Raw genomic sequence first — 26,383 nt, 5'->3', positions numbered from 1 at the left:
TATTGTAAGTGACTGAAACATTTGTTTAATAATTGTTGAATGAAAACATCCTCCAACAATTAAGAAGAGCGGAAGAGCAAAGCTCGTCTCTGGCAGTTTTAAGAGCTTAAATTGAAGTCAGTTTGATACATTGGGTGTGTTGAAATGATCAAAATCTAATTATTCTCTTGATATGATTGGGCCATTTTCATCTATCCATAACAACACATATTAGCTATATCATGCACAAAACCAATGTCAGCTATAAAGGAGAACCAATTTGAAAGTACATTTTGAACCGTTGGGGCCATTGCAATTCTTTTATAAACTGGAGTTTCTCGTGTAAAATGACTGTGTAGATCAGGATTTTACAACATTTGTAATCCTAAATGACATCAGTCTTCATGGTTAACGGTATTTTTAACCTTGCACCGTTCTTAAATATTTGACCCATTAATCCTTTTGAAATTCTCAAACACATCATCAATTTTTGCCCTTAAAATCATACGATAATGCAGAAGTCAGTGTCTGTCATTCCGGAATACCTTAATCTAAATCAATGTAGTACGTTTGGAGTTTGGGGAAATTCCCAAAATTCTGCATTATCTTCATTAAAACGGTTGCCCATACCGACCACAACACTTACAATTTGATAATGATATTAATATAGAAATCAGTCTTAGTTGTTTACGGAGAACGGTATTTCTCAACTTCTCAACAATTTGTCTAAACACAGGTGCAAGGATACAGAATGAACTTTACATTTTTATTTGTTGCTTAGACCCAATTAATGATTGTTAACATATACTGTATTGCGATTAGTATGATAATACGATGTTTGTATAAGTATGTATAATTTTCTACTCATAATACATACAATTATATCAATTCTGGTTTCTCCTCCGGACGGCTATACACTTTTGATATCATTTTCAAGCAAGAATGGTACAAGTCTCCACTGAATTGGACATCAAACATCTCTACATACAACACATAATAAACATACACATATGGTGTAGGCGGCTCGCGCATCACATTCTAAACCTATATGATTAAAACAAAAGGGGTAAAATATTACACTTACATAACATAAGCGACACGCGAAACTCACCACTTCTAAACTTTGTCAGCAATAGATAAACTAAAGCGTCAGACGTAAACTTACCGTATGTTCATGATGTAAGATGGGATTCCAGAATGTCACACATTCAGACATACGTAGTGAAGGCGACATTCATCAAATTATCCTTCTTTGAAAGTTGTTGCAATGGCACAGATAAAATGATATCTAGTGACGGATATCAGATCATTAAAACGGGATGATATGTGATCAGGCGAACTGTCTAGCTATGACTAATTCAAAACAAATTTAAATTATAGAATTGTTTAAAAACTCCACTTATCACAATGAAATGCTGTAATCAAGCATCAAGTAATCACACTGAAGATGTTTTACAAGGATCGGATACTAAAGTTATTTTTGCGGGAAGTGTTGCACTTCTTTTGGGTACAGGGATGCTTATCATTTGTTCAACAGGAGTAGGCATTTTCTTGTTCAGGTTTCGATTTCGCTGAATAGGCAATGTTTGAGTTGACCGTTTACGTCTTTCAGTCTCTCTCTTCATCAGTTGTATTTCAGTATCTGTAAGCCCAGCGATTGATTCGTACATTGACTGTGGGTCGTTTCTAGACTGGGTAGAGATTGCGGTAGATAATGTATGGGGTATCTTGTCGTACCTGCTCGACATTGAATTGACAATCTCACGTCGACGACCGACGTCTGGCCTCAATGGGACAGAAACGCCGGATAGGTCGCTTTTGATGCTATCACAATCTGAGCAGAGACAGGATGTATCGTGACAGTTCTTATCACACGAGTAATCGGAATCCACTTCAACATGCACCTCCACGGACTCTGAAATTTCCGTAGGTACAACAGACAGCGTGCTCGACATTTGATTGGCTATCTGGTTGCAGTATCTAGGTACTCGTCCGATCCTATAGATGCTGGAAGGAATAGCCGTCTTGTGCTTTGGAGGTTGGTGTAATTTGTCATAACCAGGATCCACATCCAATATTCTCTGGCTTAGTCTGTATTATAAATGAGAATAATGGGTTGGGAGGTGAAAAAAAGAACTCGAAAGACCAAAAGCCTTCTCGAATTTCAATATTGTATCATATGTCGATGTTACCCAGAAACATATCAATTTGTTAATGAATAAAACATTCAACGCAAAGGCCCAGGGATCTCGAGGTCTAGATTAATTAGCAGTATCAACTATCTAAATATAGCCAAATTTCTACTGCCGATAAAATTATAAAATACGGTATATTTTCGTAGTGTTAAAGAATATATTGTGCAAAAGTTTTATTTCCACATGATAAATTTTGAAGAATATAATAATATTTGATACTTTATAATAAATTGTCAGCTTTATAAGATGGCCATTTCAATTCATATTGTCTTTGAGTCTTATGTGGAGCAAGCATAATTACCAATATATAAAAGATTTTTATTTTATCGCTCTAAAGGTATTTGATGAAGCTGAAATCGAGTAAAGCCACTTATCTAATATGATGTATAAGCATAAAGGGACATTTTTGATATTTCCCTACCTTTCTTGCAGCATGCTTTCTACGTCATCAATATTTGGTCTTCTAGTCCGATCCCGATCCCAGCAGTTCTGCATTATCTCGTACAACCAGACGGGACAGAGAAGGGGCCTTTGGGGAATTTGGCCTCTGTATAAATGTTCCAACAACTAAAACAAAACACACGATGATTAGGTGTGGTACACGTAAGAATAAGAAGTCAGGTAAATTAAACCTAAATTAGTTTTAACCAAGCATGCAAGTAGTTAAAAACAAACTACTGTTATAGTAATATTACACTTACATCAAGCTATTTTGTACATTCGAGATCTATATAAAAAAAACCAATGGAAATACACAATGCAATACGTTGGGGAAACCGGTGGTCCACTCAACGTCAGAATCAACAATCACCGCTGGTCTATCAAACAGAACAAACCTGACTATCCGGTTGCCAGACATTTCAACTTACCCATCCATAGTTGGAAAGACATGCAGGTGATTGCAATTGAGCACTGTTGGACACAAACCAAGCGTCGATCGAGAGAGAGATTCTGGATTACCTATCTACAGACCCGCTATCCAAAAGGCATTAGCGAACGTTAAATATACTAATTGACATCAATTGATCACTTGCTTTTCAATTAATTATCCCTACTTCCAGCATTTTCCCGTTCTGTTCTACGCGTTTTTGATTCTTTACATATGCTGCCCAGCAAAAGGCGACTAAATTTGGGACTTTGCTTCTTTGCCAACACACGGAGAAGATAGGCGACTAAATTTGCATCCTATACCAATGAGCACTATATATTATTTCGCCACACATTTGACGTCACACGTGTCACGCTTTCCAGTCATCGCTCATATTTTAGCGTTCTTCCGAACAGCATGAAAACATATTTGTAGATCCGGCCTTCGGCTGCCACTTGCCGAAGGGTAAATTGCGCTCTATTATGCTGAATAATATATTATTTCGCCACACATTTGACCCGCATTACTGTTCGTATTCTATTAAGTAATCGTGTTCGTTTCGTATGTCTTGATAAAGGGGAAGATCGCCTCGAAAATTTGACAATTTTGTTTTGTCCACACGGTTGGAATTACTTCCTTGTCCCATAAAAAAACCCCGATAAACATCAACGAAAAAACCCAAAATCAAACCAAATTCCACTTCAAATAAACAAGTCACATGTAAAATAAGCGATTTACAAAGTATGTTGTGTACTCTCAATACCTCGTGCTTTTATGGGATAGAACACTCACCAGATTAGTTTTTACTGTTGCAAAAGGAACAGTTTTGAGGATATTTGTATTCGGGTTTCTTGTCAATGAATCCAGGGCCATGAAAAATTCATACAAAGTCATTGCAAACATGTACATGTCACTCTGCTTGGAATATTGAGCGCTTTGAAGGACTTCAATTGGCATCCTAAAGAATAATGATTTATTAAAACAAAATGAATAAATGTAAATTGTTTAATCATTGATGTATAATCATTTCTTAATTATTAATGTTTTCTCTTTTCTTCGTCAATGCTATTCTTATTATTAAGGATGCCATGCTAACAAGAAATAATATTTTTGAATCGGGAAGACGAGACATTTACAAAGGTACGCCACAGCAAGCTGAATCGACAGTTGTAACAAAAACAAAGAGTTAAAAATAGCGCGTCCCGACTCCCGGGACCAGCGTCGAGGGGACGTCAGTTCCCAAATGTTGTGATCGTATAGGTTTGATTTACAATCCCCACGACACCGGTCAGCAGACGAATCCCGAGAGTAGAGATACGCACACCCGCTGAGCTGATTACAGACAGCTCAATCCCAAGTTCATAAGGATGTGGCGGAGCAATTAACTACACATCAACAAACACTTACATAAAGTTAAATGGAGATTTATTCATATTAATGAACTAGGTATTGTGCGATCTTTTAAATAAACCTATATTATAAGAGAGTTTGTTAGTCATGAATTTTGCTTTCTTAGTATGAACTATAACAGAAAGTGTCTTGTAAAAATGGGGTAATTGTTATGACAGCTTACCATCGGTTCCTGTTGGGAGGTTTTTCTGACAAGGTGCTATCGTCCAGAGTACAGTTAGAGCCCAGATGGAGAATTCGACCGAGTCGTGGAAGGAAAACCTTATCAGAAAGAGTAGAAATGAAAAAGTAGTTCTGTAAAACATTTTATGGTATGCACAATGTAATGAACAAAATACAAGACAATACTAGTATATAAAGAATTAAACTTAATGGTAAAATGCAGATGTTGTAAAAGATTGAGAATTGCATGTAATACCTTGCCCGATGATTCGCAGAAGAAGACGTTAGATGCACAGAGGTCGCGGAGGATGAAGTCCTTTGCGTGCATGCCACTGATCAGACGTGCCAAGCTCTGGAGGATTCTATAGTACTTTGTCATGTTCTCTGGTACAGAAGGAGATCCCAGCCGATTGGCCAAAGCAAACTCCAGAATATTCTCTCCTTGATCACAGCCATACACCTAAAACAAGCAGTAATTGTTAAGTAATTGGAAACTTATATTTTTATGTAAACACAATAATCCTACAAAACTGTATAAATGAAACATAGGTGTAAAAACAAAAGTTACTGATGAAGTCTATTTTTTCGGTGCTTGCGCAATCTTTACAATGCTGAATACGATACTGCATCATTAATAATTCAGACTTTTGCTGACCTTTTGCTGACCAAAAATCTTTCTAGGAAGAAAACATGTTCTTTTACTAATATTATATTATTTATGATAAATAACAATTTGGAATGTTTGCAAATATATCAATTATAATGTTAGAATTACTTACCAGGGTACAGTTAAAATCCATGACGCCAGTGCTGGGATAGTTCTGTACTACGACTGGCCAGTGGCGGATATGGAACCACTTCATGACGTATCCGGTCAGTAGAGGATATACATTCTCCACAAAGGCCTGTGTAACCGGCTCATTTACTTCCAGGAAGTTTCCCTGTTCAAAGGATTTTACAAAAGACACATGTAAACCTGTTTGTTTACATTATAAATGCGATAAACTCGGTCTGTATTCTACATATGTGCATTGAAATTTCTAAATGATAACATAATTGTGGGCAACGAATCATCAATGATAGATTCTGTAGTTTTTTTCGCATGGGACCACTTTAATCGATTTCATGTAGACTGGGGAAAATCAATAATACTGATTTATTTGGGGATTTTCACGTAATATTTTACTCATTCAGACCACATATTGTTAATAAGTAGTGATTATTCGGTACCATTACAAAACGCTCCCACTCGCCTCTGCAATCGTACCGTTGTATTAAGCACGGGACCATTATAAAACGCTCCCACTCGCCTCTGCAATCTGACCGTTGTGTTAAGCATGACAGACAGACAGACAGACAATCTTTATTTCCTCTTAAAGAGATTTACATGGTCATTTCATGTCAGAAGTTATTTACAAATCAATTAAACAGTTCATATCTTGAATCATTCTATGTATAAAATCTGAGACAGTTATCATTACAACTGGCCATCGTTCATCGTCAAGTAAAATGTCTTGTTTACTGCCGAGTAGAAAGAAACATTTCTCATGATCTTCTAAATTGTCAAATTTGACGTATTCATAAACATCCAAGTAGTTTACCAGAAATTCTAGCATTTTATCTCGTGTTTCGAATAGACAGTAGCACTGTATAAGGAAGTGAACATTATATTATCGGTTAATTTGTTACATAATTTACAGAGCACTGGTTCTTTTTCATGACGATAGCTGAGCTTGATCATTTCACTTAGTTGCCATGTGTAGTTCGGATACTTTAATGCTAGAGTCCAAAGAGGATTTGGGCCATAGTTTTGGTGAACCGAGGCGTAGATTTGAAATGATTCCAAATGGACAATTTCACCAAGCCATTTGGTTTGATAAAAGCTTTGCACAACATTTTTGCAGAATGATTTCCAGGAAAAGCGAGATGGTTGGAAGCCTTCAAAAATGTAGTCAAATAGGCTGTCTGTAATGTCAAACTTGGAAGCAATAGCGAATATATCAAATACAAAGCTTTTTTCGTTTAATGACTTCTTGCCGAAAGCAAACGCGCATAAGCGTACTATAAATAGTAGTTTCCAGACAAATAAACTACTTGCGGAGCACAATTTGTTCCAGAAAATCAGTTTTTTTCTGCTCAACTTCTCCACATATGTCGAGCATTCCAAGCGCCCGGGTTGTAGCTAGAGTCGGCGATGTTTTTTCGAATCCTTGACACCGTCGTGCAGCATATCGTTGTGTCTTGCGTAGATCCTCTTGTGATTTCAGAGTAGGTGCTCCACAGAGTTCTGAGCCGTATAAAATCACCGGCTGAACGATGGTTTCAACCAATTTTGAGCTGGTGATTGGATTCATACCACCATCATGTATTCCTACGCTGATTAAAGAGTTCAGGGATCGCCGTCCTTTTGCACACGACCGCTTAATATCTTCATCACATTGAAGGGTTGGAGTAAGGATGATCCCGGCATACTCTTTTTGTGTTACCCAGGCTATTTTTTGATCACCCAATTTACACTGTATTTCTGGGGTGAACTTTTTACGACTGTTACAAAATCGAAGAAGCGAACTTTTAGTAGAGTTGTAGTTTAATCTCCATTTACATGAGAATTCAAACACAATGTCAAGTAGACGTTGAATATTGCCGACTGAACAGGATAGCAGTAGCGTATCATCAGCTAGAAAAACTGACGGTATGTGGATATCATGGATGTGTAGACCTAGCAATGAGGAATCAAGATTTGAGATTAGTTCATCAATCATTATCAGAAACATCCAAGATGACAGAGTCCTACCTTGACCGACGCCTTGCATGACCTTGTACGGCTCTCCTCTTTTACCCTCGTATAGGACACAGGCCGAAACGTCTTCGAACGAATTCTGAAGCAACCGCCAGATTTTTCCGTTGAAACCTAGATGGTAAAGTTTATAGAGCAGACCGTTGACCCATACGCTGTTGAACGCCTTAGCGTTGTCTAGGAATGCCGCAAAAACAGTTGTGCTGATTTCAAAGTGATGGAAAACGGCTTCTCTCACGGTAAACGCTGCAGTGATACTACCACAGTTCGAACGGAATCCTTGTTGCAGTCTATGCGGGAAATTTATTCTGTCACAAACCACAGAAATTCTTTTGAAGAGAACTTTTTCGAGAAGCTTCTGAAGAACAGGAGTCAGGGTAATATCCCTATAATTATTCATATCAACCCTGGATTTTTTTCCACCCTTGAATAGAGTGATAACAATTCCATGCTTGAAAGACGGCGGATAACTTTCAAACTGCACTATTAAGTTGAATAACTCCGTTATGCGTTGTAATAGTAACGTTCCACCATAGCGTAAATGTTCTACTATCAGGTGATCATGGCCGCCGGCTTTACCATTTTTCATTTCTTTAAGGGCTGACGAAACCTCCTTTGTAACGATGTACTCCCGACATACTGTATTTGCATTCGTATTGGAATCTGTACGCATGCGGGTTACTTCCGACTCTATGTAAAGTTTGTGAGTTTCATCGAAAATAGGTTTAGTCGAGAATTGCGCGAGCTCACTGTAATGTGCTGTCCATGCAGCTCGATTAATGTCCGGATCACGAGAAATTTCACCATTTACTTTTTTTTCTGAAGACTCTCGTCTCGTTATTTTTCGCGCACGAACAGCACGGTAAAATGTACCCGAGTCAATTTCTGCAGCTTGTTGTAAGCTCTGAAATTCGGACTGTTCATATTCATGGCGTGCTTGATCAAGTTCCCGCCTAAAGTCTCGTTTACAACGCTTGTAGTCACGATAAGACTGAAATTGGGATCCACGTGGGCGACCATCTTGTATCCACACTACTCGTCTTTCCCGCATTGTTTTGTGAAATGCTTTTACTTGGCCAGCGTTCCAGTAAGGTTTTAAGTAGGGCCGATATTTCTTAGAAGGTAGTGTGTCCTTTGAAGCAGTGCGTGTGGCTTCTACGATATTATTAACTAAGCATTGAAGATGATCAACACTAGCAGTGTCTGTATTTCGCGGAAAGGGTTCACGTAATAAGGCAGAGACTTGTGACGAATATCTTGTTAGTTGAGCAGCTGAACATTTTTTCCAGTTTACGGCGTATGGGTTACCTGCGTGTTCACGCACGAGAAGAGGTGTACGATAGCGAATGCGTATAGGCAAATGGTCGGATACATTAAGGTAATTATTGTCAAGAGTTGAGCATTCTTCAACACAGTCCACTCTTCGTGATTCAATGAACATGTGATCTATGAGTGACCCATTACCAGTTTTTGACACAAATGTTGACGTTCCACCGTTGGCCCAAGCTTGAGAGTTTATCGATACAAGGTCCTTGTCAACGATGAAAGGTTCTAAAATCTCACCTCTATCGTTTGGTCTCAGATGATTTTTACTTCCAAACTGTTTACTTATCTGTGCGTTAAAATCTCCAGCAATTATTACGTGTCCGTATTGTGAGTATTTATCGAATAAGTCCGAGATGTGTTCAAGTGTTTCTTTATATACACCAATTGACACATTGGTGGACGGCATTAGGGTTCCGATAACAAAGACATATGATCTGTTTTCCAATTGCAATGAACAGCAAATGACTCTATCATTACACTCGCTCTCGATAGGGCATACGTTTATCTCTTTACGCCATAGTATAGCCAGTCCGCCGAATCCTCTGTTACAGACTCTGCGTTCTGGCTCTAATGAGATCCTAGTATCACTTAAACCGTAAGATTTAAAATTTGAGTCAATACTTTGCAAAAAGTTCATTTGTTCCGGCAAGAGCCAATGCTCCGTCACAACAGCAATGTCAGTCTCTTTGAGAAGTTCAGAGAGCAGCGGGGTGCCGTACATGATTCCACGGATGTTCCAGCATACCAACGTGAATATGCAATAAAGGAGCGTCGGGTATTTACACACATATGGAGGCTTCATTGTCATGACGATCGGTGGGAACGCGACGTACCATCAAAACGGTTTCGATATTCCCATTCCCGAACGAGAACATCTTCAGGCCAGAATGTGGGGTCAGTAGCCGTTACAAAGTCACATTCGCGGACGTTTAATCTGGCTGTGTAGGTTGGTTCATCTCCACCCCAGTACTTGATTATTTGCATGAATGTCACCTTCACATCCCCTCTAGCAGCGAAGTCAACGATTGAGCTTATGACGTCCTCCTCGGGAGCGTTAGCGGTAATTCTTGACATCACAAGTTTCCTTGTACGTTGTTTGCGTCTTACACCACGAAACTCATATGTAGACACTCGCTGTTCAGTATTACGATTCTCTGTGCCAAGCTGTTGTTGCGTGTTGTAGCCGTGAAATGTCACGTTACGTGCAAGTTGATTTCCAGTGCTCGCGGTGACACCATTCAATGTCACAGATAAAACATTCGAACTGTTTGTGCGACGAGCAACGTTTGCATATGTATCACGGACAGTTTCAGTATGATTCAAGCTGCTTTTGTTAGTGATGGGAGGTGTGCTGTCACTTGCGTTTACCACTGTATCACTACATATGTCAATAATGCCACTCGAATTGCACACACCGATTCCTTCATCTCTCAGTACTTCCGGCACTTTGATATGAAATTTTTCACCGTTGTGTTAAGCATGCATATGACTAGTAACCGAAAGCCCTACATAGGGCTCTGGTTTAGAAATGTTTTATTAAATAACTATACAGTACATCATGCATGTCATAAAAGGTTGGATTCAGAAACTTGTATCTGAATTAAACCTTTCATGACATGTATATTGTACTGTATCGTAATTGAATAAAATATTATTTAAACCATAACCCTACATTCAAATTTTCTAAAAGAAAATTCGATATTTGAATTATGAGTATTAAGAAGTCTCTATTTCTTTGCCTGCTAATCAGCTTTCGAAAGTGGTACCATTATGCGTGTCATTCCTCAAATTCCCCTCAGATTTCACTGAATATGGGAATATATGGGAAATGAAACACGGCCGTATATGTTAAACTTTACTTTCCATAAAATGCCTGATGGATACTGTACCTTTGAGGAGTAGCGTGGCTGATCAGGAGCCAGTAAATCCTGCTGTGTCACTTCTAGGTGGGAGCTCATTGTACGTTGCCGACGACTTTCATTCCAGTATGTATACGAGTTACGGGGTCCTACAAATAGGTTGTACAGAGGACGTAACAACAGTTTTTGACTCATCCTTAGTCTTCAAATATTTTAAATTAGTTTTTACATCTGTAAGCTAATGCAATTTGAGATTCTTTGATACTCAATGGGGGTTGTATTCTAAAGTCATAGATTTCGGTAAATAAATTATGATGCAGCATGTGTTTTAGATTGAAAGACAGATGTGTTATTGCTTATTATATACATATACAATTTCCTAACCTGAAATTGACCAGAATTTTAGGCAGGTCAAAAAATTTGGACCTGAAATTCAGGAAAGGAAATGTTGCCTGTGTACTTGGTCGTGTCGTCAATCAGATAACGTTCATTCTCCGTGATCACCTGGCTATCTTATTATTTCTTTTCAGGAGTATTCATGCGTATCTTAAAGTTGATTTTTTGACCTTACTTAGTGTAATTTGAGTTTTGAGTATGATTAATCTATTCTGTTGGTATTCGTAACCTATGCCCCAGTAAAGCCTACCTTTCTTGCCTTTGCGAAGATCCAGAAACAGCTTTGGTATCCCCTATTATGATAAGAAAAGAGGATTCAGTATGCAATTTTCTAGAAATAGAATTTACATTTATATCCATTATCGAAACACGTCATAGACAAAAGGCTGTTTTTAATCATAAAATCATCTTTGTGAATATTGTTTACTGTGCGAATGAAGCAAAACGTGTTTTGACTACGTTTTGACTAAATGATGCATTTCGTTTGACTGACTAAAATAATAAATTGGAGAAGTTGTTTATAGAATACGATACGTTTGCTAGCACAACTGTCGCAAATATCGCAGTTTTAATTATGTAAGGGTTCGCAATACAGTAAAATTTTCTTATAACGAATCAGCTTGATATGGATTTCTGTTTATTAAGAAGTAAATTAAAATCACCGATTTCGGCTCCTCTTTATTTATATTACTTTGGGAAACTTATATGTATAATGAATTTGCTTAAACGAATTATCTTGTCAATGAACAAATATTTGCTCTATAACAATTTTTCTGGTATTTTGTTCTGAAAGTGTTGGGTGTAGCCTTGTTTTTAAGTGAAACTTGCATTGAGGTCAAAATGGAATCGATTGAAAGAAAATCAAATAGGATCAAACAAATACACAAATAAAGGTCGATAATGGATAACATAGATAGAAGACATTGTTGCCGACTTTGGAATTTGTGAGTGAACTTAGTAACTCCGTTAATTCGGTGTGCAATCAGCCTATGACTTTATTTAATTTGTAGTGTCAGAAAATCTACAGCGAATCCCTCTTATAACGAATTATTTTCCTGGTCCCTTGGGATTCATTATATCAAAGTTTAACTGTATAAAAACATGGATGGGAATTTTACTTACTCGTTCTACTTCCATAGGTTCCTTTTGATTGGCAGGGAGGTCAGGGTACATTTTGTCTTCATCACAAGCTCGGCTTACAGGCAATCGAGGCTCTGGTAAAAATGACTTGAAGATTGACTTTTGTTTAAAACCAAACTGATGTAAAGCTTCTAGACAAAACCAATTTCTACAGGTCAGCGATATGACAAGATCGTAAATGTGGGGCTAAAATGAGCCCAAGTTTATTTTACGTATGGGATGAAAATACCACAGCAGTTCTAGGAGAGACACAAACATAACTCCCGTTATTTTATCATGATGTTAAATTATGGTATTCATAATCATAATTACTCACGTGCAGTTGTTGGAGAGTTTCTGTAGCTCAAGAAGACATTTTTAGCTGATTTTAAGTCTACTCTTTCGTCGGCTTCGATATGAACACATCTTAATATCATGTCATGCACGTTACGTGGAATACACGGCCATTGTTTTGGCGTCAGCTTTTGAAAAACGACCTGTATACAAAACGGTTTATTATTTTATTAAAACTTCACAAGAAAATTAGAAAACCAATCTGTTGATAACGAAATTGTTTTCATTATTGATATCTAAACACATTGATTCAGACATTGGCTTGTCGCACTGTAACACGTTTTGATATAGATTATATTTGGAACACTGGTTTATTAAATATATATAGGCTAAGGGAATAAGGGAATTACGAATTGCAGCAATTTCATAAGAAATAGTATGAACATTTCAATTCATACCTAGTTTTTATGAATGTGTAGGAAAAAATAACATTTATATCGTTATTAGTTTATAAGTATTAGAACGAAAAGAGCACAGAAGCGAACTTTTGAAATGTATATTGATGTTAAACTTTATACAATTATATCATCAAGTAAGAGAGCATAACAAATACAAAAAAAAAAACAAATCTGAGCCACAGAAGTGATTTTCAATAATTTACTTCTTGAACGTTTAAACTTTTCGCCTTACCCATTCCATGACCTTCTCTGTAGCGATGGTGTATAACTCAACAAACGGCTGGCAGCCGTGTGTATATATCTCATACAGCAGTTGTCCTATCATCCACGTATCTGTCCGCACGTCAAAGCGTCCTTCCAATAACGACTCTGGAGCCGTCCAGCGCGTCGGCAGTCCCGTCCCCTCAAGGTCTGCCACAATTTGAATTTTGGAAATAGTTTAAAAAAGTATTCATAGTTATTACATAAAAAGTGTGTTTTTGCTTTCAAATAAATTGCGAAGGATTTATTTGTAAAGAACTTTTTGTAGCTGCATGAAACATAACCAACTTACCTGAAACGGAGACTTCAGAAGCATCCACATGTTTAGCTATGCTGAAATCTGTCAAAATTAGTCTCTTTCGACTGTCAAGTGCGAAGCTAGACGCTGTAATATTTCTGTGTATAACTTTCTTTGAATGAAGAAAATCTACTGCACTGACTACTTCAGAAGAAATTTTCGCAAGTGCGGACAAATTTATCCAGTTTTTGTCCTTTCGGCGTTGATGGAGGTACGAAAATAGATCCGCTCCCTTGAACCGGTCTACCACGAAGAACAAAGGTATGGGTCTGCACTGGTAGGCGTGCAGTGACAAAATGCCTGGATGATTTCTTTCGGCCTGAATGATCCGAAGTATTTCCAGGGTGTTTATTTCGTATTTAGTGTCTTCCTTGTTGGCTTTGAGTTTGTAATCAGACATGGTTCCATCCAGAAGACACTGTAGACTTGGTAGAAGGCAGTGCAAAGTAACACTTCGGTGTACAATGGAGGTCCCATGTAGTGTGCACCAGGCAGGAGAGAACGCATTACTGGGAACGAAGTCTGCCCTCAAAATCTGGAAATGGAGGGGCTGCAACAACTGCTCTATGTATTCAATAGTTTTGTTCTGTAGCTGCTGTGACTGCATGCCGCTGATGTTATGCCAGTACCACACCTTTTGCACCAAGTCTATATCTTTGAGAAACAACAGACACTCGGCTTCCCTCAGTAAAGTGGTTCTGATCACCTGACCGAACTTTCGGGAGTCAAAGTATAGGTCCATCACGCAGAGAAGTTCCATGATGTCAAGGTCGTCACTGCTTCCTAAGTCGTTCCCTGTTTAATTACAGCAATACAGTATATCAATTATGGTAAAACTGATGATAAAATCAACATATGACAACCAATATTTATTTCCGTCATTATGCTGGTGTTGGCTTTTTTCACGATTTGCAACTTGTTTTCGAAAAAGATTTGAAATTACATTCATAAAAAAGTAAAATTTGTGATCGCAAATTGTAGTTTCTACGACCTATGAACATGACGTCTATGTCAGAAGAAATGAATCTGTGAAGTATCTGATTAGAAGTTTGATTTGCACATTACAAGTACTTATAGAAACTATAATTGAACACTCACGCGCATACGTATCCTTGATAATGTTAACTATGCCCTGTGTGACGCACATGAGGATGGCAGTAGTCAGGGGCTCAGTTTTTGCTTGTTTGTTGTGTTTATCCAGAAGACATGAGACCATGTATCTCAGGGTCTGAAGGTCCTCATTCATACTCTTCCGTTTAAGCTTCGTGGCAAAAATAGGAATCAATATTAATCATTCAAGTGTTGTTAGTTCTAAATAAAGACTCGTTTTGAATCAACAAAAGTATAATTTCCTTTATACAAAGACTAGCGATGATTATTTATAATATTTATCATTTATAATATTTATCATTTATATATTTAGTATTTATAATATTTAGTATTTATAATATTTAGTATTTATAATATTTAGTATTTATAATATTTAGTATTTATGATATTTAGTATTTATAATATTTAGTATTTATGATATTTAGTATTTATAATATTTAGTATTTATGATATTTAGTATTTATAATATTTAGTATTTACTAATATTTAGTATTTATAATATTTATCATTTATAATATTTAGTATTTATAATATTTAGTATTTATAATATTTAGTATTTATAATATTTAGTATTCATAATATTTAGTATTTATGATATTTAGTATTTATAATATTTAGTATTTATGATATTTAGTATTAGTTATTATCACTTTGGTTATAAGATAACTGACAGAAGACGGAAATTGTTCACTATGAACTGTATATACTATTGATGACCATTGTAATAAACATATGTATATATGAGTAATTGACGCATATCTTTTTGCAATGAAATTTGAGTAAAATTACAACTTACTCTTTGCAAAATGTCCAGAAACAAAGTATACAAATCAAGAAAGGACATTTTCGGAATATACTTGTGGAGTTTCTGGTTGAAAAGAGCATCCTTGTATTTTGCCTTTTGTAATTTGGAATTGCTGCGGAGTTGATGTACGAAGCATGTAAGGACCTCTGTGATTGGATACATGCAATTTGCTGCGGTGTGACCTTTGCCTCTGACCCCTGATGCTGTACTCAGGGCGTGACCACACTTTGTCAGTACATGTTGAATCGTATCACTGTCAGATTCTCTCCACGCCAAACAGATCAACAAAATAGAAACATTGTTCAGAAATATTGGCGTGTATTTCTCAATTTCTTTAGTATCTGTATAGTCTGTCTGACACACGATGTCAAAGAACGTGTTTACTCCAAGCAGGAGTGATTCGATACTTCGGGATCTGTATTTGAAGTTGAGCTGTATCTCGAAGATCACTTCAGTAAGTTCTCTCTGTAATCTAGAGTCGCCTCCCTTAATTAACTGGGTCAAAGAAACAAAATCTTGCTTTTCCTTGAATTGCGGTATCCACAAAGCGTTGATAACTCGGGTAAGGCGCTGTCGTTCACCATCATCAGCAGACAGAAACCTCGCGAGGAATAATGGGAAAGCCTCATCTTGAGTTTCTTCAAACAAACAACAAATTAAATAAAATAAAAAAGATATGTCTGGTATTGTCAAATATATTGATATTAACGAGACATGAGCGATAATTTCCAACAATAAAGGACGACATCACGTTTTCCTTTTTTTTCGCAAAAAATAAAAAAAAAAAAATAAATAAAAAATCTCCAGACATGATAAGCATATATGACTCTCATTTTTATTTTATAACTGGTACATTCATTCTGTGAATCATTCATACTGTACTAATTTATTACATTTCTCTCATTCTGTATTCATCCTCGCATTCTGTGGCTCATTCCTTAATTCTTAAATTTAACTGAATTTATATAAAATATTCTGAACATAATCACGTTTACTTTTTCGTTTTAGTAAAATGGCATACATATTTATACTTCAATAACAATTATCGATAACTTGTACATTACTACAATATTGTTTTTTACATGAAACTGATATTTTTACTGTGGCAATGTTTGGATTTGTGATCACTAAATAGTTTTTGGTTCGGAAGGGAAACTTCTGTTACCTGGGTGAATTACTCTGTCACTTGCAAACTCACAATTAGCTGCAATTTTGTAGCTCAAAAGACTTTTTGACAGAAAATGGTGTCGTCTTTAGAGCTACAACTGGTGCCTATTACTGCTAATGGAGCAAAGTAATGATTATGCAAACCATTATAAAACGTTTGTTTTGCATTTTTATCGTACTTGTTTGAAATCGCTTACCTAGCTACTAGGCAATAAAACTAAACCACATAAAATATCAAGGAAGGCTGAAGTTGGTTGCGAGTTCCTAGTTCCTAGTTCCGTTTAATAAACGGAACTAGGAACCAGACCCGAGTTCCGTTTAACTTAAACGGAACTAGGAACCAGACCCGAGTTCCGTTTAAGCTTATACGGAACTAGGAACCAGACCCGAGTTCCGTTTAACAAACATACTGGCCAACGAGCGGAGTTCCGTTTATTAGGATTCCTATCTCTAACTGCATGTTCAATTACCTATTATATACAGGAATCGAACTTGGAGCTTCCATGAATAATACAGCACAGAATAAATCTCCTTAACACAAGTTTCCTTAAACGGATCTGACACCTAGACTCCAGTTCCGTTTAACTTAAACGGAACTAGGAACCAGACCCGAGTTCCGTTTAAGCTTATACGGAACTAGGAACCAGACCCGAGTTCCGTTTAACAAACATACTGGCCAACGAGCGGAGTTCCGTTTATTAGGATTCCTATCTCTAACTGCATGTTCAATTACCAATTATATACAGGAATCGAACTTAGAGCTTCCATGAATAATACAGCACAGAATAAATCTCCTTAACACAAGTTTCCTTAAACGGATCTGACATCTAGACTCCAGTTCCGTTTAACTTAAAAGGAACTAGGAACCAGACCCGAGTTCCGTTTAAGCTTATACGGAACTAGGAACCAGACCCGAGTTCCGTTTAACAAACATACTGGCCAACGAGCGGAGTTCCGTTTATTAGGATTCCTATCTCTAACTGCATGTTCAATAACCTATTATATACATGAATCGAACTTAGAGCTTCCATGAATAATACAGCACAGAATAAATCTCCTTAATACAAGTTTCCTTAAACGGATCTGACACCTAGACTCCAGTTCCGTTTAACTTAAACGGAACGAGGAACCAGACCCGAGTTCCGTTTAAGCTTAAACGGAACTAGGAACCAGACCCGAGTTCCGTTTAACTTAAACGGAACTAGGAACCAGACCCGAGTTCCGTTTAAGCTTATACGGAACTAGGAACCAGACCCGAGTTCCGTATAACCCATCGCTTGCATAGACATTTGTAAAGCTCACCTGACCCGAAGGGCCCGATATCGAATATAATAATATAAGATATCTTATATAATGCGATTAAATTCTGGATGGACCTTGCTCCTTCAATAAATTTTAAATTGGCTTGCCATAGCATTTACTCATTTTAGCTCAACTGGTCCAAAGGACCGAGTTAAGTTATGCGATAGCGCGACGTGCGGCGTTTATGAATGAGACCGGAATTCCGTTGAAATTAAATGGAAATTCTAGGCAACAGACCGTTTAAGCCCAGTACATACGATTTTTACAGATATCTTTATCTAATCCCCATGGTAAAAGGATTTTATTTTAAAATTTAAATCTAACAATGTTTTCTCGAAATATTCAGATTTCCAGATTATGTTTCTCCATTAATTTTTATTTCTATTTTTATGTGAAAGAGTATTTCAAATTTATATTTTTCTGATATTTTAATATTCTGTTAAATTGATGTGCATTTTATCGAACTTCAAGCATAAACCAAAACTGCCTTTGAAATATACATGTATATTGTACCTATTGATCTTGGTTAAGAATATCCTTCCATGAGTCAACAAAATACATCACAAAGAATCACCTGTTTTATGAAGTAATTGTCACAAAAACAATTGGAAATAGTGAAACAGGCTCCACGATTTGCTTAATTTTAAATCTCCATCATATAATGATGCTTTCAATATTATATGATTATGAGTGCTATTCAATAGCGGTAGTACGGCGGCGTATTAGGGCCACTATATAATTTAGTTTATCTTGTACGTACAAGTTATTTTCTTGTACGTACAAGTTATTTTCTTGTACGTACAACTTAGTATCTTGTACGTACAACTTAGTATCTTGTACTTACAAGATATTATCTTGTACGTACAAGATAGTATCTTGTACGTATAACTTAGTACTTGTACATACAAGTTGAGTTGAACTGCTGTTCATCACCGCAGAATTGAGTCCTCTGCCTGATATTTTTCGTAATTAAAGATAGTCTGTCTACTTTTCATTGCTTCAAGCACGATCACAGGTTTATTAACTTATTTGACAATATCAAAAATATAAATATATATTAATGAGGACAATATCTTTTTCACAATCATAATTTGAAATTGCCGGATTATGAGTTGAAACTATATAGTCACTTGCATTATTTTGAAACTGACACTGTATAGTTCCTTTCGAGGAAACTGTATAGTCGCTTGTTTTATAGAAATGATAAGTTTTATCTATTAAAAAGAGGAGAAAACAAATTCGTAATTTTCTTCAGTAATTAAAGTTAAATACTTCACACTGGTGCCATTATTGGAAATGTTGGAGCATTTATTTTACATCAGAATATTAGTATTGAAAATAATTAACTGCCTCCGAAAAAAATCCTAAGCATTATGCCCTAATTCGAACGAGTTACTGATTGCACTGATTGCACAGACAACAAAAGCAAAACAAATTATTTCATATGTTTTTTTGTGTTTATTAGACATATATACACACATCAATTATTGTCCAAATGATGATCATATTTATTACTCCGTTATAAACATTTACATGTACAGGGTGTCCCAAAAAACATGTCCCGAGTTTGACGCTTTATAAAAATGGTTTTGTTAGACAGAGGAATTTGATCTATTTACCATTAGAAAGGTAGTAATCTGCTCTGTACAACGATATATAACAATCCAGACAAATATCTTTTTGTGAAGACTTATATTGAAAATCGAGAGAAAGTCATATTTCGCTAATTTTGCGTTTTGTTCAGAAAATCAATAACTTTCAGTTAAAGAATGGGCACGAGGTGTCCGCCCTTCTTTTCGATGACAAGATGAATTCTGACCCAGAAATTCCTCACCACCTCACAATTCTGTAAATCTGCTTCCTGCAGATGGACAGCATACCTGGGTGACATTTTCATAAAATGTCATTAATGTAAGTATGGGATTTTCCGACCGCATTGTAGATTTTAATAACTTCAGCATGAATCTTCATGGTGCTAGAAAGTCATCAAAATATGACATAATCGATGATATCATCATTTCTATTATGACGTCATCACACATAATGGCGATGTAATCTGTAAATTTGTACCCAATTAAGTTAAATTTGGATACTCCTGCTTTCCAAATCATTTTGAATTTTAAAAAAAAGTTTAGTATTGCAAAATTTATTATCCGTCAAAGTCGGGACATGTTTTTTGGTACACCCTGTATATGTTCGGAAACTTATCAAAGCATCACAACTCCACAAAATGTCGCAAGGTATTCTTTTTTTTCCATTTGGCTTAAACAAAGGGTACGTAATATACGTATAGCTTCATGCGATGCGATTGTGACAGTAAACCAGTCACATTCTTTAATACCGAGAGTTTCAACATTAGATACTGCAAGATACTAACGTGAACGTACAAGATATTAACTTGTACGTACAAGATACTATCTTGTACGTACAAGATACTAAGTTGTACGTACAAGATACTATCTTGCAGTATCTTTTACGTACAAGATACTAACTTGTACGTACAAAATACTAAGTTGAACGTACAAGATACTAGGTTGTACGTACAAGATAGTAACTTGTACGTACAAGATATTAACTTGTACGTTCAAGATACTAAGTTGTACGTACAAGATAGTATAAAGATAGTAACTTGTACGTACAAGATACTAAGTTGTACGTACAAGATATTAACTTGTACGTACAAGATTATGACTTGTACGTATAAAATAAATCAAATTTTGCAGTGGCCCTAATACGCCGCCGTACGGTAGAGAGTCAGTCCCAGTATTTTTACAATTTTGAATTCCCACTAAGGATGCTACCATCGCAATATGAGCACTATCCCATACTTAATTTCAGAGAAAAGTCGTTTATATGGAAATAAACACATTGACCCTTTTGGCCCCGCCCCTCAGGCCCAAGGGGATAAGCCACACCCTTTGTATAATTTTGTATCCTCATCCCATACAGATACTACCTTTGCAATATTTTTTTGTTATATATCGTGCTAAGTTTTAGAGAAGAAGTCTTTTATAAGGAAATTAGAGTTTTTTCAATGTTAAGCCACTTTTCATGATATAATACTTACCATAACTTTAGAATTCAAATACACTACATACACCAATTTTTATAGCCCTGAAAACATTATATTTGAGAATCCCGTCTCCCTACCGTACTTTATTTCGTACTCGACGAGAGTATATAGAATAGTGTCCCTTTCTAAAAACCTCTATGTAGCCACGAGGACAAATGACTGAGGAGGAAAGGGAATGAGGACAGAAGGGTGGAACCCCATAAAGTTATTGTTAGTTTTACATCATGTAAATTGGTTTTACATTGAAAAACCTCAATTTCTTTTCAGTAATACGCTACCATAACTTTAGTACGCAAATTTGTCTTACCGTAATGGAGAGTCCGAAGCCAGGCAGCCCAGTCAAATGGCAAATGTAGGGGACAGGCCCCAGGCAGAGAATATAAAACAGGGTTGAATGAACAAAGGAAAAAACGAATATACCTCCCCGTGGAAAGAGGTGCACCATTGTGAAACCTGCTCGCATAATGTTAAAAGACCATATATGTATATAATGTCTACTGAGGAAGAACAGTCACAGACTGAATCATCACAACTGGGCCCAAGGAAAACAGTCCATCAGAGTGGAAGGACAGAGACCGGAGGTGAAAGTAGACTGACCACGCCAAACGGCAGAAGACATCATGTCCTGGTACAAGGACCTATTGCGGAGAGCCAAAGAAGTCGCTAGAAATACGCGAAGAGTGAAAAGACGATGCATGAATATCACTTCTCCTGTGGCCTGAGGCAACAGCAAGCAGGAAGACAGTCTTTAAAGTTAAAAACTTTATGGAGACCGATCCTAAAGGCACATTAGAAGCCGAAGCCCCCATTTGTGACTTTAACACGAGTTCTAGGTTCACTGTGGAGCTGACGTTAGGCCTGTCCAGATTGAACCCCCGAATCAAGACAGACAAAGAAATGAAGATCATACCTCTGGTCTACCACGGAAAGTAAATACACTGGCAATAGCTGTGCGATAGCCTGCAATAGTACATTATTGCACTCCCTAAACAACAAGGAGAGTGAAACTCGCAATCAGCTGGGCAGAGGCCATGACCGGATCAATCCTCCTGACGATACACCAATCAAAGAAGATCTTCCAGCGTGACTGGTAGACGGCAGAGGAGAAAGACCTAATTGATCGGGCGATGCGAGCTGACATATCCGAAGAAAAGCCTGTCTGAGCTAGGACTCCTGAAATCATGTCCAAGCATGAAGGTAACGTCTGGGACCGATTCTAACGAAAGACATTTGCTTTTGGTGGGAGAACCAGAGGACGAGCCACCAGAAACGACAAGAGCTCCGAAAACCAGGGTTGTCGCGGCAACAGTGGCGCTATCGGAAAGAGGGAGCAATAATACCCCGGAAACTTCTGTAGAACCCTGCGTCCACGGCCCAAGCCATTTGGTTTGGCACGGAGACACAAAGGTTGACAACTGACTATTGAGAAAAGAGGCAAAAAGGTCGAGGGATATAGATGCCGTTCTGTCATAACCAGCTGGCGCTGCCTGGAGATTATCCGCCAGAACATTTGCCCTTCCTGGAAAATATAATACGGAAATACGGACAGCGAGGGCACAAAGGAGGTAAGCTGATGTCCCTGTCTCTCCAGATAAGCGACCACTGTAGAGTTGTCCGTAGCCATTCAAACCGCATTGGAATGCAGAATCCTCTAAAAAGTCTGCAGAGACCCTGTGGATCGGGTGTTCCGATCCACAGATTCCCGAACTAGATGTATCGTTAGCAATTCTTCGACATAGTTGTGAACATATCTTCCCTAGAGTGCAGAAATCACACTACAACCAACAGCAGTTGATGGGACACCAAGTTCCCAACCTCTTGCGGATCAGAAATATTCTGGAATAGAAGCCGAGTGTGTAGTCCATAATAGGCACCCCTCGACCACGCCCTTTAAAAGCATGGTCCTTACTTCCTCCCGGATGGAAACTGCCTTCTCCGGATCCCCCGAAGGAGGGATAAATATATACTTTGACACAAAGTGTGGATGCCACAAGTATGGAATGCCAAACCGCTCCTTCACTACAGAAAAGGCTCAAGAGTCCTGTGTGATATTCTTCCATTGACTCTAGAAAGAAGGTGGACTGACGATCTCCTACAGGAAGATGAAAACGAGGAATATCGAGACCTCCACAGATGGAGAATTGTTGCCTAACCCAAACCCTAATTTACGAGAGGAGGACTTGAATCTCAGACTGGCTGAATTCTCAAGAACGGACCTTTCGTATGGAACGATCAAGGACGGAGAAACGAATCAGGAACTTTTCGTCTTGTCCCAATGAGGGTTTGTACTCTTCCTACCCTTCCCAATGTTACTCTTGAAATAAAGCTTTGACTTCGGTCGCATATAACAGTGGGAGCAGAATTTCTAGCCTTCTTCTTTGGTGGTGCTGACCTCTGTGAAGTAATGGCCTCCAACCTCTGAATTTTTTCTATGTTTTCAAAACAGAGAAAAACTCCTAAGCCAACAAGACATTGACGAGCAATGGCACCTTCAAAGAATCCAATGATCTCAATGTCCTGTTCAGGGCAGAAGTATTCAAGTTTATATATGACATTCTGGATGGAGAGACGCAACAGCCTCTCCATCTTGTGGTGCTCCTTGGAGCCGAACACTACCTGGTTCCCTGACCAAGTTTCCCGAGTTCAACACTCAAGCTTAGCTGGAAAAGAGGACGGCAGTCTATCATGTATTGCATAACCAGGGGCTTGAACCTTTGACCAAAACTGAGGTGCAACAGGGCTAACCTAAGCGTGCGAGATGAGGAAAAATTCTTCTTCATAACTCAAGTTAAGATATGAATGTCATTGACCACTTTTCCTTGTTAGATAAACACCCGTCAAATTGTCCAATGAAAATATCTAGTAAACATCTTATTACACGTGGGAATCATAATAAAACAAACTCAACGCATTGGTCAGTAAAAGCACGTGAACTGAATATGGAATTTGAATGCGTTGGGCTAAAAGGAACTCGGGTCTAATCCCTAGATTCGTATGATCTTAAACGGAACTCGGACTACGCTATATTGAGTTTTACTGTGATTATATGTTCCTAAAGGTTCCGAAGACGATTACTGTAAAATGCTAGAACACTGACACGTCAAAAAAGGAACCGCTCAAGGTGCTTTGCGATTAGGAAAAGTAATATCTTGACAATGAAATGTACAATTGAAGCTCTGATTTCGAAATGTTTGATGACAGTATAGTACAAGAGATCTTAGAGGATCCTTGGCGCCTACGAAAGAATGATGTATGTCTGACGAAAGAGGAATATTTTCTCTGCTTTTTAAACTATAAATATTAAAATCCAAGATGGCTGCCTCTTGGCCATCTTGTTGATTTTGTTTCATTGAGTTGTATGGCCCATTTGGGGCTACTTGTTGATAGATCGGTTCAAAAATGCATTATACGCAACTAGGAACCTAGGGGAAACCAACCTCTGAAATTTCAGACAGATCCCTTTGGTGCTTTCTGAGAAATAGAGATAAACATCTTCAACTTCCAAAATCAAAGTTGTTTCTCTATCGGCCATCATGTCGATTGGCCCTAAAATGTAATATGCAGAACAGGGGCACTAAGGTAACCTAAGGTAGACTTCTTGGTAACAAAAAAAAAAAACTAAAAAAGGACAGGCGGACGGACGGACGTACAGACGGACGGACAGATAGATCGACAACCTGATTACTATAAGGCACCCGTATTGCGATACGGGGCCCTATTAAGCATCAGGATATTCATTAAAGTCTTTAAAGGCAATGTATAGGCCAACATCGGCTTAAACAGAACTAGGATCTTGTTCCTAGATCCGTATACTATTAAACAGAACAGAACAGGTTTCGAGCGTCAGCTCTAAACTGACCTCGGGTCTGGTTCCTAGATTCGATCAAATAAACGGAAGTCGAATATGGTTCCTAGTTCTGTTTGAGCTTAAAAAGAGCCCGGGTCTGGTTCCTAGTTCCGTTTAAGTTAAACGGAACCGGGGTCTAGGTGTCAAACCCGCTGATGAAATTCTGTGTTAAATATATTGATTCTGTGTTGTATTATTCATGGAAGCTTTAAGTTCGATTCCTGTATTACAATGGTAATTAAACATCTTATTAGAGGTAGAAATTCTAATAAATGGAACCCGGCTGGTTGACCAGTATTTGTGTTAAGTGGAACTCGGGTCTGGTTCCTAGTTCCATTTAAGCAAAACGGAACTGGGGTCTAGGTGTCAGATCTGTTTAAGGAAATATGTGTTATAGAGATTAATTCTCTGTTGTATCATTCCTGAAAGCTCAGAGCTATATTCCTTTATAACATTTGTAATTTAATATCTTATAAGAGGTAAAAATCCTATTAAACGGAACTCGGCTCATTGACCAATATATTTGTATTAAACGGAACTCGGGTCTGGTTCCTAGTTCCGTTTAAGCAAAACGGAACTAGGGTCTAGGTGTCAGATCCGTTTAAGAAAATCTGTGTTATAGAGATAAATTATATAAGTTGTATCGTTCCTGAAGCTCAGAGCTAAATTCCTTTATAACATATGTAATTTATTATCTTATAAGAGGTAGAAATCCTAATAAACGGAACTCCGCTCGTTGGCCAGTATGTTTGTTAAACGGAACTCGGGTCTGGTTCCTAGTTCCGTATAAGCTTAAACGGAACTCGGGTCTGGTTCCTAGTTCCGTATAAGCTTAAACGGAACTCGGGTCTGGTTCCTAGTTCCGTTTAAGTTAAACGGAACTGGAGTCTAGGTGTCAGATCCGTTTAAGGGAATTCGTGTTAATGAGATTAATTCTGTTCTGTATTATGAATGTAAGCTTTAAGTTCGATTCCCGTATATGATATGTAATTGAACATGCAGTTAGAGATAGGAATCCTAATAAACGGAACTCCGCTCGTTGGCCAGTATGTTTGTTAAACGGAACTCGGGTCTGGTTCCTAGTTCCGTATAAGCTTAAACGGAACTCGGGTCTGGTTCCTAGTTCCGTATAAGCTTAAACGGAACTCGGGTCTGGTTCCTAGTTCCGTTTAAGTTAAACGGAACTGGAGTCTAGGTGTCAGATCCGTTTAAGGGAATTCGTGTTAATGAGATTAATTCTGTTCTGTATTATGAATGTAAGCTTTAAGTTCGATTCCCGTATATGATATGTAATTGAACATGCAGTTAGAGATAGGAATCCTAATAAACGGAACTCCGCTCGTTGGCCAGTATGTTTGTTAAACGGAACTCGGGTCTGGTTCCTAGTTCCGTATAAGCTTAAACGGAACTCGGGTCTGGTTCCTAGTTCCGTATAAGCTTAAACGGAACTCGGGTCTGGTTCCTAGTTCCGTTTAAGTTAAACGGAACTGGAGTCTAGGTGTCAGATCCGTTTAAGGGAATTCGTGTTAATGAGATTAATTCTGTTCTGTATTATGAATGTAAGCTTTAAGTTCGATTCCCGTATATGATATGTAATTGAACATGCAGTTAGAGATAGGAATCCTAATAAACGGAACTCCGCTCGTTGGCCAGTATG

General features: G+C 37.7%; 1 protein-coding gene across 1 annotated transcript in view; it reads right to left on the bottom strand.

Moving 5' to 3' along the window:
- Positions 1-242: 242 nt before the first annotated feature.
- The window catches only part of LOC138316721 (uncharacterized), a 38,064-nt gene continuing 11,923 nt past the window's right edge, over positions 243-26,383 (bottom strand). The window contains exons 4-17 of the mRNA XM_069258378.1: positions 15,329-15,975; positions 14,521-14,683; positions 13,417-14,217; positions 13,096-13,274; positions 12,449-12,608; positions 12,115-12,206; positions 11,243-11,285; positions 10,627-10,745; positions 5,394-5,555; positions 4,871-5,074; positions 4,616-4,713; positions 3,835-4,000; positions 2,596-2,741; positions 243-2,070 (exon numbers count right to left, since the gene is read on the bottom strand). Of these exons, the coding sequence (XP_069114479.1) occupies positions 1,416-2,070; positions 2,596-2,741; positions 3,835-4,000; positions 4,616-4,713; positions 4,871-5,074; positions 5,394-5,555; positions 10,627-10,745; positions 11,243-11,285; positions 12,115-12,206; positions 12,449-12,608; positions 13,096-13,274; positions 13,417-14,217; positions 14,521-14,683; positions 15,329-15,975 (3,635 nt within the window). The 3' untranslated portion in view covers positions 243-1,415. The remainder of the gene's footprint in view (positions 2,071-2,595; positions 2,742-3,834; positions 4,001-4,615; positions 4,714-4,870; positions 5,075-5,393; positions 5,556-10,626; positions 10,746-11,242; positions 11,286-12,114; positions 12,207-12,448; positions 12,609-13,095; positions 13,275-13,416; positions 14,218-14,520; positions 14,684-15,328; positions 15,976-26,383) is intronic.

Source organism: Argopecten irradians, chromosome 2 (genome assembly GCF_041381155.1).
Source record: "Argopecten irradians isolate NY chromosome 2, Ai_NY, whole genome shotgun sequence".
NCBI lineage: Eukaryota > Metazoa > Mollusca > Bivalvia > Pectinida > Pectinidae > Argopecten > Argopecten irradians.
Note: the sequence above shows the minus strand (reverse complement) of the source record. Positions and strands in the feature narration are given on the sequence as shown.